Below are 11318 nucleotides of genomic sequence, written 5' to 3'. Positions count from 1 at the left end.
CTCACACGTCTGCGCACGTCCCACAGAACACCGGGGTTATGATACAAGAATCGAAAAAATAAACATGCAGGAAAACAAACAAAGTACGCGTAGAGCACACCAAGAAAAGCAGCTCGAGGAGTCATAGTGCAAGAAAGAGAAAGCAATGGGCGAAGCAGAGACCGACGTCTCCCTATAGAGCATCGCCATGGCGCGCTTACTGTGAGGGCGCCTGTCGCTGGAGCTGCTGTTGCATGTAACGATGCGCAGCTGAGGGAGAGCCATACAAAATGCCACGTGCGCTTCTGCCGATAACGCTGCATGGCACGGCAACAAATTGAGGCAGTTCGTAGGGTGAGTGCCGAAAATGCTTCGCCGACGCTGACACCAACCTTTCGCCAGCTGGCATGGCTGCGGGGCGTGTCAACAAGCACGCCTTGTCGTAAGCCACCCGAGGCTCTGCATCGTGGTAGGCACGGCATGGTACGGTACGCGGTTCCTCTCGCTCCTGGTGCAACTGCGAGTGGGGATGATGGTGCGGCGCACCGCCCGTGTGGGGCGGGACAGGACGCTTTGCCTTCATCTTCCCCTCGATCTTCGCTGCGAACTGGCACCCCACCAGTGCAGGGCGCAGGCGGTCCTCCACCCGCTTGAACTCCATCGGGTTCGTCACAACGCCGATCAGCGCCTGCACCACAAAGTTCCCGTACAGGTCACTCACCACCTCCTTCAGGGCGGCCGGGTTAAACACCAGCTCGTCCAGGAAAAGGCGCCGCACCGCCGGGACCTCGCCGCAGCACCGCAGGACGACCTCCAGCACGTTGCTGGCGTGCTTGTTGCAACTCATCTGCAGCATGTTGCCGGCGAAGTGCGCCACAACGTACTGCGCAGCAGTCGTGCGATCGCTGTGCTCGATTGCGCACTGCACCATGTAGTTCGCAAACGGATCCATCGACAGCGCAGCCAGCTTCGGCAGCAAAGAGTCATGCTCGCGTCTCGCAGCCACCCACCCGACTCGGCCGTCATCACCAAATGACCGCGCCCTGGTGCAGCTGAGTAAAGGGCAGCCACGACTGTGTTGGGGCACACGAAAAGACCTGTGTCGACAACTTCACTCTGCGGACCCAGAGAGCTGCGCACACGAGGTGCTCGGCGACTTCCGCGGTCAGCCGTCAATGCCCAGCGGGCCGCCGCTGGCTCCAATACATCGAGAGGTAGGCACGACGCATCGTCTAGTGGAGCGGACGAGGAGGTAGCCGCACCCTTGTGTGCGGTCACAGGTGAGGCGTAGGGTGACCGAGTGTAGGATGGAGACAGACGACGTAGCAGTGGCGGTTGCTGTGAGGGATCGAGGTTTCTGCTAGTCCTGCCCGTGGCCGCACAGGCGGACATGTGAGCAGTATGGTGTACCGGAAAGCTAGATGTCATGCTGAGGGACAAGGATGTGGGGGTGCCATTGGTGGTGGCAGCGGTAAAACGCCTGGTACGCACTGGAGGGGCGCGTTCTGCTGGCGCTTCCATACCCACCGCACAGCACCCGATGACGCCCGCACTCCCCTTGGCTTCAGCAGATTGGCCTTTTGCCCGCTTTCCTGCTGTCAAATTCTCTTTTGTTTGTCGCTGTCTCTACGAGTGTGTGTGTGTGTGTACATGCGTCACGGCAAGGGTAGCCTACGCAGGCACGTGAGCAAGTTGAATTGGCACTCTTGTGTCGTTGACGGAGGGGGGAGGAAGGGGGCGCTGCCTCATATGTCCGCAGGTGCCTATACCCGGTGCTTGTATCTCTATCCGTGTATCTGGTCGGGAAGTACTCCTGTGAATCTCAGGAGGAGTGGAGAGCAGGGGAAGTTTGTCGATCGGGCAACATCAACACGACAGACAGGCAGACACACCCGCGCCAGCTCCTTCTGCGATTGCCAGGAGAAAGCGGACCCGCACACGAACGCTCGCACTGCAACGAAGAAAAGGAAAGAGCGCGGGGCGACCATCAACGCGGCAAAAGTGCACGAGAATGCAGAAAAACAGCAGAACGAAAACACGAGAGAGAGAGGGAGTGTCAGAGTGGAAAGGAGTCAAACGCAAGGTATGCATCCAGCGCAGAGAAAGGGGGAGAAGCCCGAACTGGCTCAAGCATGCGAGAGGGAAGAGCGAGATAAGGCAAGGTATCAGCTGATAAGTGATAGAAAGGATGTAGTGCGGTGACAGGTCGTCAACTCACACGACTGCTGCGTGTGACCTCTCATCTCGATCATCTTCCACAAGTAGGGATGGGCAGCTTCCCATCGCACCTGCAGAAGGGAGAGGGAAATGTGGAGTAGGCTTACCGAATGAGCCTCTTTCTTTGTTTATCTTTCAAACTTCACGCGCTCCAGCATCTGTAATATGGTTCTGTCTGATGGTTTAAGCGAGTGTCTGCCACCGATTGCACTCGTGTGGGTAGGGATGTGTTTCTCGCCATATGTCTCGTTTCACTGATCTGTGTGTCTAAGTCATCCGCATTCGAGTGGGATCTCATCGCGGAGAGAAAGTAAGGGAACACGCGTGCGCGTGAAAGTGAGCGAGCGGTCCGGTCAACGTCCTCGAGTATCATATCTAATGGAGGGAGGGGCAAGAAGGGAAAAACATGTGGAGGGACACAGAAAGGGGAAAGAGAGGGCGGCGGCGGGGCGTGTTCATTGAAGCGGAGACGCCACTCTACAGAGAAACACACACGAAGTAATTGAGGAATCTCGTGCTGTTTTTCAGTGATGGCGGTGTTCGCCTTGTCGTGATGAAGAGCGAACTGACCTGCATCAGTGTGCGAGTGACCAGGGGAGCGAAAAGTCGTCATCAGTGTCAGTGCCACTGACACCACCACCACAGCCCCAAACGTAGAGGAAGGAGAGAATGCGGGGGTGAGAAGATGGTGCCGATGCGTTAGTGCTCGCCACTCTCGCCCAGCCCATCACCATCGCCGGCACGTCAGTGCACCTCGCAGCGATAGCGCGGCGCCTCCTCGTGTGCGCGTGAACGGTTTCAAAAAAGAGTCCACGTGTTACTGAAATGGGCATAGGTGTGGGTGTATGTGAGGTATGCATCTGCCAAGCGCAGCCTGTGCGCGCTTTTTAACAGAGCACTCTACATGGTGGGCAATCTCAAACGGGCGAAGAGAGAAGAAGAGAAACGGGAGGGTGGCGCGGCACAGCGCACATACGCCGGCACACGTCGACAATCACATGTGTGTGTGTGTGTGTGTGTGTGTGCGCATCGCGGTGTCGGTGCAAGCCTCTCCTACGGTGCACGCTGCTGGCATTGCAACTGGTAAAGCAGCTCGCTCATACGGGCTCGCTCCGCCTGCTGCTGGACTGCGTTCAACAAGAGCTGCTGTTGCATCAGCTGAAAGAGCTTCTGCACTTCAGCGTTCACGAGGGCCACCGCGGATGGGGTCGACTCACGGTGGAGCAACAGCGCATCCAAGTGAATCTGCTCCGCCTGCTCGACACGGGCCTCCGAGAGATCAAGACGGCGCTGCAGCTCACGCACGGTGCTGCGCAAGCGAGCGAACGACTCCCCACCAGCCCCGTCAACACCAACAGTACCGTCGCTGCAGGGGTCCACCATCTCGCTCTTTGTTGCGGTGCCGCTCGGGCTCGGTGGCGCCCGTGTAGGTGTTGTTGTTGCCCCGCTCTCCAGTGCTTTGGATCGCGATTTGTCAGAGGCGCTCTCGCCAGCGGTGGTCTTTGCCACACCTAGAGGTGACGAAGCGGCGCTGGAAGTACCGGGAGAAATGGCGGCCATAATACAAAGTTTCTCCTTCAGTGCCCCGACGGTCTGCTCCGCCACGTACAGTCTCTTTGTCCCTCCCGGTTTGTGCGCCTCAGCCCCTTCACCTGGGTCTCTAATGAAGCGAACGAGCCCCATTAACCTCGAGGGACTGTGTTCCTTGCCAAACCAAACCAGTCCAACTTCGGCTGCTTTCAAGAATAAGAGAACCCCCGGGGTTTGCCGCTCCCGCCGAAACATAAGGGGGGAGGGAGGGGGGCGGGGACAGTTTAGGAATATCTAAGACCAAAGAATAAAATCTATACGCAAAGAAGCAGGAAAGAGAGGGAGAGCAGCTTTGACGTTCGGAAGGCGTCAATGGCGGGGTTAGTCGAGAAGAGTCAAAGCTCGCAAGTGGATGGGCACCTGTGTGATAGAGAGCGCGCACGGCAGCGACAATCTCGTGAGTACGGAAGGAGGTGGAGAGGGGGGGGGGGGGGGAAGAGGCACGAAAAAGAAAAAGAAAGGAAAGACGCCAGCGGGGCTTTGCCTGTGCGGAAAGGGAGGGGAGAAACGGAGAGGCGGAGGTGATGAAGAAGGGGCTCGCCAACGAGGAAAGAAAGAATATGACAAGAGAACGCTCTAATGCGGAACAAGAGAAACGACAGAGAGACGCACCTATGAGCAGAGGGAATACGAAAGGCGTGCGGCAGAGACGAGAGAAAGAGAGAGGTGCGTACTCACATAAGAACAAGGAGCGAGACAGTGCAGAGTAAAAGCGACAAGAGGAGGAGGGGGGTAGTAAATAAGGAGAGAGGTGGGCAAGAGAGGTCTCGACTTGGGTGGGGGAGGGGACTGGAGAATTGTTCCTTTGATCTAATGGAAATTCCGGTGCAGTGTAGGAAAGGAGAGGGAGGGAGCGAGTCTAGCACGGCATGGGGTGGTCTTTGGTGAGCAGTTGTACACGCAGGTGTGTGTATGTGTCACAAAGTGGTTGGTTTGTGCGGGAAGGGGGTGAGACGGGGGACACCGTGTCATGGGTAAGAGGTAAGCGGGTGGTATAGAGAGAGAAGGGAAAGGCCGGGCAATAATTGAGAGAACGGGGCAGGAGTTTACGGCTACCGTCAGACAGGCCATCGGGAACGACTAAGGTAGTGTGCAATGACGCGTCTCACAACCGTCAACTACTGGGAGTAGCGCATACTCCCTACATGCATACACGAGTGCGAACACGCATGTGAGCCTGTGCAAACGCCGGCTTTTCTGCTTTCCTTTCTCAGTGCCTGAAGGGACACAGGTGTCGCCACCAGTAGTAATAGACCAATGAGGGACTCGTAGGTACCCAGGACGAGCACCAAGGGAAATGGCAGCTGAAGAAAGGCTGCAGCGGCTTCTACGGCGAGCCCTGCAGTAAGCACACCAATCATGATGCTGCACATACCAAGTTCACCAGCAACTGGTGGTCGAGAAGTCTGCGGCGGTGCCTCACATCGAGCTGCATTTTCTGGCTCGAAGTGGTTGACAGCCCAGGGCTGCCATCTCCAGTACCGCACTTTCTCTCCCTCACCTCGAGGCTCAGTGCGGTGACCAAGACATAACGAGCGGAGACTCACTTGAACACTCGCACCACTCACCACCCACCTCCGCCGTACCACTTGTTTGATCCGCCTTCTGTGTACACAGTGGAGCCCGTCGAGCGCCGCCCGCGTCTCATGCGCACAGCGGCCGCCTGCATGTGCATCCCCTCCTGTCTTTGGACTCGCAAAAGAAGGCAGCGGTGAAACCACATGGAGCTGCATGACTGTGTGTGTGTGTGTGTCCGTACACACACACCGATCGCGTACACCATCACACACGTGCCCAAGGGGGTGTGCCGCCTCTTCGGCCGGCCGCTGCTCTTATTCCAATCCGCCTCCACAAGACTGAGGGTAGGGTGGGGACAAACACGAAGGAGAGAAAGAGGCAAAGGCAGAAGGGGAGAGGTGAGGTGCCGGGTGCAACAAACGACAGGGCAATTGACTGCCTGGAGCAGATGGAAGAGGAATAACCGACGTTGCCCTCTCCCACACGACCCCCCCCCCAGCACCTCTCACAACTCCCTCACGCAACAGCGGTAAGAGCGGCTTGCCGCGCACCCCCAGAAGGGCCGTACCGGTGTTTGCCTGTGCCTGGGGGATTGAGTGGGTGGGGGAGGGGGGAGTATAAAGAGTATCATAACCATGGTGTGCCGATGGGCGCGCGGCACCATGAGGTGAATAGCACAGGCCTCTGTGTGGCAAACAGGTGACGGGCGAGGGTGCTGCCTCGGCACCCTGCACCGGCATGGGTGCCTGTGAACATGTAAGCGTCTATGCGTGTTTCTAAGCCAGGGCGTATGTGAGGTGAGGCACACACAGATGTGCAGATGAGGATGAAGGCATCAAAACGAACAAAAAGCGAATGCACTCAGGGAGTGCCTGCTGCCTGCACGCCTCTCCTCCCCGGATCGCCTTGGGCACATCGTTTCTCCCAGCAACAATGACTGCTGAGCACATTTTTCGTTTGCTAAGGGACAAGACGAGGAGAGGGAAAGTCAACGGACTGAAGAATACAGAGGAGGACGCAAGACAACGCCTCCCTTCTCCACAAGCGCGCAAACAGAAGCCCTTGCACTAATGTGTTGCGCCTGCCTGATGCCAACGAGGCGCGAAAAAGCGTACGCTGTGAAGCATGGGGAGGAGGAGGGAGGGAGGGAGGGAGTTGTTCCACAAGCGGATGGTTAGCACACGACAGCGTCGTGACTCTTTACCCAAAGCGCAGTCATACACACACACACACACACACACAAGGAGAGAGAAAGCACTGTGTGTATGTGTGTGGGGGTGTGTTTCACATAAGCCCCCTTTTCTTCCCGCTGCCCACCGTCCGCCAATGCCTTGCTCGCTTATTCACGTGTAGAGAATGCCCCTGACGGCTGCGATGACGGCTAGCCCAGTACCCCCCCCCCTCTCCGCCCTTGTCATTGCACCTATTCGTGAGCGCCTGTTAGCATAATGTCCTCCCCTTCCTCCGTCACCTTCGGATTCTCTACTTCGATTCACGCTTTTTCCGCTCTCTCCCGCTCGCTGTCTTTTGCCTCTTACGGCCAGTAGGCGCACAGAGACACACTTAGGCGCATACGAACGAATGGGGGCGAGAAGAACTCCACCACAGCGCGAGAGGGGGGAAGAGCCACAGCGACAGCAACAGCACCAACGGAAAGAAACTCTAAGTGTTTCCCTCCTCTCTCAAACCAACACGCACACACCCACTCACACAGAAGAACTCCATTGAGGTGTAGTTCCACACGGCACACAGGAAAAGGGGGGCTGTGCGAGAGGGGAGAAAGACAAGAAGAGAGGAACGCCGTGGAGAAGGGGTGAGGGTGAGGAAGGTGGTCACGGAGAAGGGAAGGAGGGTGTCTCACTGCGCATACAGCGACAGACAAATACACGCGCGTGCACTCCCTTCGGCCCTTCCACGCCCAATGAGACGTGCACTTTAGGTGCGTGGGTTGGTGAGCAGCTGGGTGCGTCCGCGTGCAGATTCGTCTCCTGGGTAACAAGGTGCACTCCTGAGCTCGGATAATCGGTGTCCCTGTGCTCTCACACCATTTCTTTCCATACTTTCCTCGGGTCCTTTTCACACATGATCTACAGTCTCCGCACAATGCAACTCAAATGAAGCCTCGCTCACCCGCGCAGAAGCGAAATGACACGGAGCGAAGGGTGGCAAGCAACACAGAATTCAGCGGGTGAAAGCGAGAGAGCGAAGATCCGGTCATGATGGGCCGGTGCTCTTTCAATAGAGGAGAACGGCGAGGGCGCAGGCATCGGTACAACGGTGGCTCGAACTTTCTGACGTACAGCCGCCCCACTTGTGCCGCTCACACTTTTCCCTCCTCACGCACACACACACACACACACACACACACACACACACACACACACATGCACCTGAGGGCAAGTGCGCTCACAAAAAGCAAAAGAGAGAGATGCCGCTTTGCCTAAGAGCGAGCACAAACAAGCGCATCAGTATGCGCGCATCCCAGTGGAGGAAATCGATGCGGGAAGGAGGGATGACCAAGCAGTGGTGGCACCATCGCAGGTGAGTCGAGGCCCTATCGCATTGGCGACGAACAGCTGGCGCTGGCCTTCCGACCACCTTCACCATCATCCTCTGTAAGTCGCTCTTGGCATACGCTTCCTCAGCACAACCTCAGCAGGCGATATTGAATGGCGGGCAAAAAGCTTGTTGTTGCTGCTGCTGAAGGCGGCGGCGTGCCGCTGGCGACGGACCATACACGGGCCCGCAGTCCGTCCCGCCGGCTACGGGGACGGCGCCGGCTACGTGAGCAGCGGCGCGCTCTTCAAGAATAGGAAACCGAAAGTAATCGGCTGGGTGGGTCTGCCCGGATGGCGCCTGTTCCGCGTACTGCTGCTGCTGCTGCTGCTGCGGCTGTCCAGCCGAGCGTGGTACGCAGGAAAGCGGATTGCGGTCATAAGGGCAGTGACAGTAACCCTGAGACGGAACGCGCGGCTCCCTGGCAGGCATCACTGGGCCCTGTGAGCGCGGCATAGTACCCCTGAACCTAGGTGCATGGGGCTCAACATGGTCAAGCATGGTGTACGGCATCGGGAGCTGCTGTTGCGGGTGCAACTGCGAGTGGGGATGATGGTGCGGCGCACCGCCCGTGTGGGGCGGGACAGGACGCTTTGCCTTCATCTTCCCCTCGATCTTCGCTGCGAACTGGCACCCCACCAGTGCAGGGCGCAGGCGGTCCTCCACCCGCTTGAACTCCATCGGGTTCGTCACAACGCCGATCAGCGCCTGCACCACAAAGTTCCCGTACAGGTCACTCACCACCTCCTTCAGGGCGGCCGGGTTAAACACCAGCTCGTCCAGGAAAAGGCGCCGCACCGCCGGGACCTCGCCGCAGCACCGCAGGACGACCTCCAGCACGTTGCTGGCGTGCTTGTTGCAACTCATCTGCAGCATGTTGCCGGCGAAGTGCGCCACAACGTACTGCGCAGCAGTCGTGCGATCGCTGTGCTCGATGGCGCACTGCACCATGTAGTTCGCAAACGGATCCATCGACAGCGCAGCCAGCTTCGGCAGCAGCTCGCGCACCAGCTCCGCCTTCTGCGCCGCATCGCACAGCTCGAACACGCGCATCAGCGAGATGCACCCCTGCTGCGTCGCCGCAAGGTACCCCGCGTTCTCCGCAAGCACGCATACAACCGCAGACAGGTCCACCTCGCGCCGCTCGAAGAGCGCCTGCAGCGGGCGCCGCGTGTACTGCGACGCGGTGCACATGTTCAGCACAACCGACGCGTACATCGCGCCGATCAGCGCCTCCGTCTGCTCCGCAGTGCACGCCTCCACCAGCGTCCGCAGCACGTGGCACCCATGCGCGTCCACCGCCACGTCGCGCAGCCGCGGGCACAGCTCCTCCACCACAGCGCCCAGCACCTCCGGCCGCTGCGTCCGCAGCGCTGCCTGCAGCAGCACCTTGCCCTGCGGCGTGCACGCAACGTCTGCCACGTGCCCCTCGCACGTCGCTCTGAACGCCTCCACCAGCGCGGCAGCAGGCATCGCCGCAAGCCGGCGCGCCCCGCACATCGACTGCGCCGCAGGCGCCCCCACGCACACCGCGGGCGCCATGGCGGCCGCCACCGTCGCAGGCGCCACGTCATTGCAGCCCCGCTCCGCCCCGCGGTCCACCGACAGCACCGGCGCCGCGCGCGGCACGGCAGCAGACGCGGGCACAGCGGCCGGTGGGTTACGCGGCGGCCTCACAAACGTCGCAGCCACCCCGGCACGAGCTGCAGTGCGGTGCAGCGGTGGTGCCGCACCTTTTCGAGGCGCCGTCGTGCGTTGCCCAGTAGCCTGATTGCGGCCCAGGTCTCGTAGTCCAGGAGAGGACATGGTGGCGATCGGCGAAGGAGGGAACGAGGGAGAGGTGAGCCGCAAGCAGCTGCTGAAGCAGTAGTGGTGATGAGATCAGGAGAAGAGGGAGGCGATGAATATGGCAGCGTGCTGATGTATGTCCTCTACGGGGTTTATGTAGAAGAGTGGTGAATGGGGGTGGTTTAGGCACTCCTGTAGAATGACACTCAAGAGAAAGGAAAAGAGCGATAGCGCAGAGTGACAAGAAGCGCACGCACGCACACCCACACACGCAAGCCAGCACAGCGGAGAGGGGGAGGGGGGGGGGGGGCACAAAGCTGGATCGGGCAGTGGAAGGGAGGTCTAGCGAAGAACAAGTAAATCTACGCAGACGCACAAGCGTAAGGAAGAGGTGAAGGACAGGCGCAAAGGTGGGAAAAACAACGCGCCGGCCAGTGGGAAAAAAAAAAAAGAGGCGACTTCTCTGGCAGCGACTGGAAGCCCGCGCGGGATGAAAAAAAATTTCGGTTGTGCCTGGCCAGGGGGGGGAGTGGGGGAGGAAAGGACGTGTGTCTAATCTACGTAATGCACGAGTAAACGAGTATGAAGGAGGTGGAGAAGGGGGAAAGAGAGAAAGAGGGCGGAATCGAAACGATAGTGCTGAAGAGGGCTTCTGTGTGTGTGGGGGGGATTCCCCTTTCTTTTACCGAGAATGATGTAGGAGGGGGTTCGTGGGAAGACGATGGGAATGAAAAAGAGAGATGCCGTAGGTCCTTCTCTGGCGCTGGTGGTACAAGTGGCGTATCGGTGTAGGTGCGTGTAGGGGGTCTGTTTGTATCCTGCCAGCTTGTGGACTCTCTGGTTGATGCCCTCACGTGTAGCCGCCTACACAGAGAGACGCACACACAAAACACACGTAACAGCAAGACAATGAAAAACAAAACTCTCTATGCAGAAGGCGGGTCACGGGAAAGGCAAGGGAAACGAAGAGGAACGCGTGAAGCACCTGTGTGCGTCTAAAGGGGGGGAGGGGGGCGAGAGGAGGAAGAGAGAGGGAGAGAGAGAGGGGGGGAGATACGGGGATTTACGGTCTAGCAAAGCACGAAAGGGGGAGAAGAATGAGGTGAAGTCGTGAAGGAAATAAAAGGGGGAAAGTCTAACCAGCGAACGAAAAGAATGCACGCCTGCGCGTAAGAGAAACTGTAAAAAAAAGGGGAAAGGAGGAGAAGGGGGTTGAGTATATATATATATATACGTACGTAGTTACCTCGACACCGGTGTGTGCGAGGGCGTCGTTAATGAAGAAGCGCTCTCTCTACCGTGTAGGTGCGCCAGGGAGTGAAAGAGGAGAGAGGGGTTGTGAGAAGAGAGGTGGTGTGGGACAAGATAAGTGGCGACGGTATCATTCTTCTCACGCAATGACATTTCTCGTCCGCATGGCACTCTTGAAACTCGGCAACTTTAGTTGCTTTCCGGGTCAGGGTCGAGGATGACAACATGCACGACACAGTTCGCAAGCACTTGCAGTGCGCGAACGGCTAAGGTATCTATTGGCATACTCGCTTGGTCACTCGGCGATCGTGTGGTGCTGTCGATTCCGCAATACAGAGAGCCGCAAGCGCATGCTCGATGCGGACACGCTGCATGCACATGGGCGTGTACCACATCGTGGAGTCTTGTGCCACTTCCCC

The 11318-nt window shown here is 58.4% G+C and overlaps 4 protein-coding genes across 4 annotated transcripts; all 4 read right to left on the bottom strand.

Annotated features, from left to right (window-relative positions):
- Positions 1 to 196: 196 nt before the first annotated feature.
- Positions 197 to 931, bottom strand: LBRM_20_5610 (putative RNA-binding regulatory protein; the record flags this gene model as incomplete). Its single annotated transcript, XM_003723062.1, has 1 exon — positions 197 to 931. The coding sequence occupies one exon, from the start codon at positions 929 to 931 to the stop codon at positions 197 to 199; it is 735 nt and encodes a 244-aa protein (XP_003723110.1).
- Positions 932 to 1763: 832 nt separating this feature from the next.
- Positions 1764 to 1967, bottom strand: LBRM_20_5600 (hypothetical protein; the record flags this gene model as incomplete). Its single annotated transcript, XM_003723061.1, has 1 exon — positions 1764 to 1967. The coding sequence occupies one exon, from the start codon at positions 1965 to 1967 to the stop codon at positions 1764 to 1766; it is 204 nt and encodes a 67-aa protein (XP_003723109.1).
- A 1282-nt stretch (positions 1968 to 3249) lies between these two features.
- On the bottom strand, positions 3250 to 3756 carry LBRM_20_5590 (conserved hypothetical protein; the record flags this gene model as incomplete). Its single annotated transcript, XM_003723060.1, has 1 exon — positions 3250 to 3756. The coding sequence occupies one exon, from the start codon at positions 3754 to 3756 to the stop codon at positions 3250 to 3252; it is 507 nt and encodes a 168-aa protein (XP_003723108.1).
- A 4200-nt stretch (positions 3757 to 7956) lies between these two features.
- Positions 7957 to 9360, bottom strand: LBRM_20_5580 (putative RNA-binding regulatory protein; the record flags this gene model as incomplete). Its single annotated transcript, XM_003723059.1, has 1 exon — positions 7957 to 9360. The coding sequence occupies one exon, from the start codon at positions 9358 to 9360 to the stop codon at positions 7957 to 7959; it is 1404 nt and encodes a 467-aa protein (XP_003723107.1).
- Between the last annotated feature and the right edge of the window lie 1958 nt (positions 9361 to 11318).

Source organism: Leishmania braziliensis (genome assembly GCF_000002845.2).
Source record: "Leishmania braziliensis MHOM/BR/75/M2904 contig, possible fusion of chromosomes 20 and 34".
Taxonomy (NCBI): Eukaryota; Euglenozoa; class Kinetoplastea; order Trypanosomatida; family Trypanosomatidae; genus Leishmania; species Leishmania braziliensis.
The sequence above is the reverse complement of the archived record's forward strand: the minus strand, read 5'-3'. Positions and strand labels throughout refer to the sequence as shown.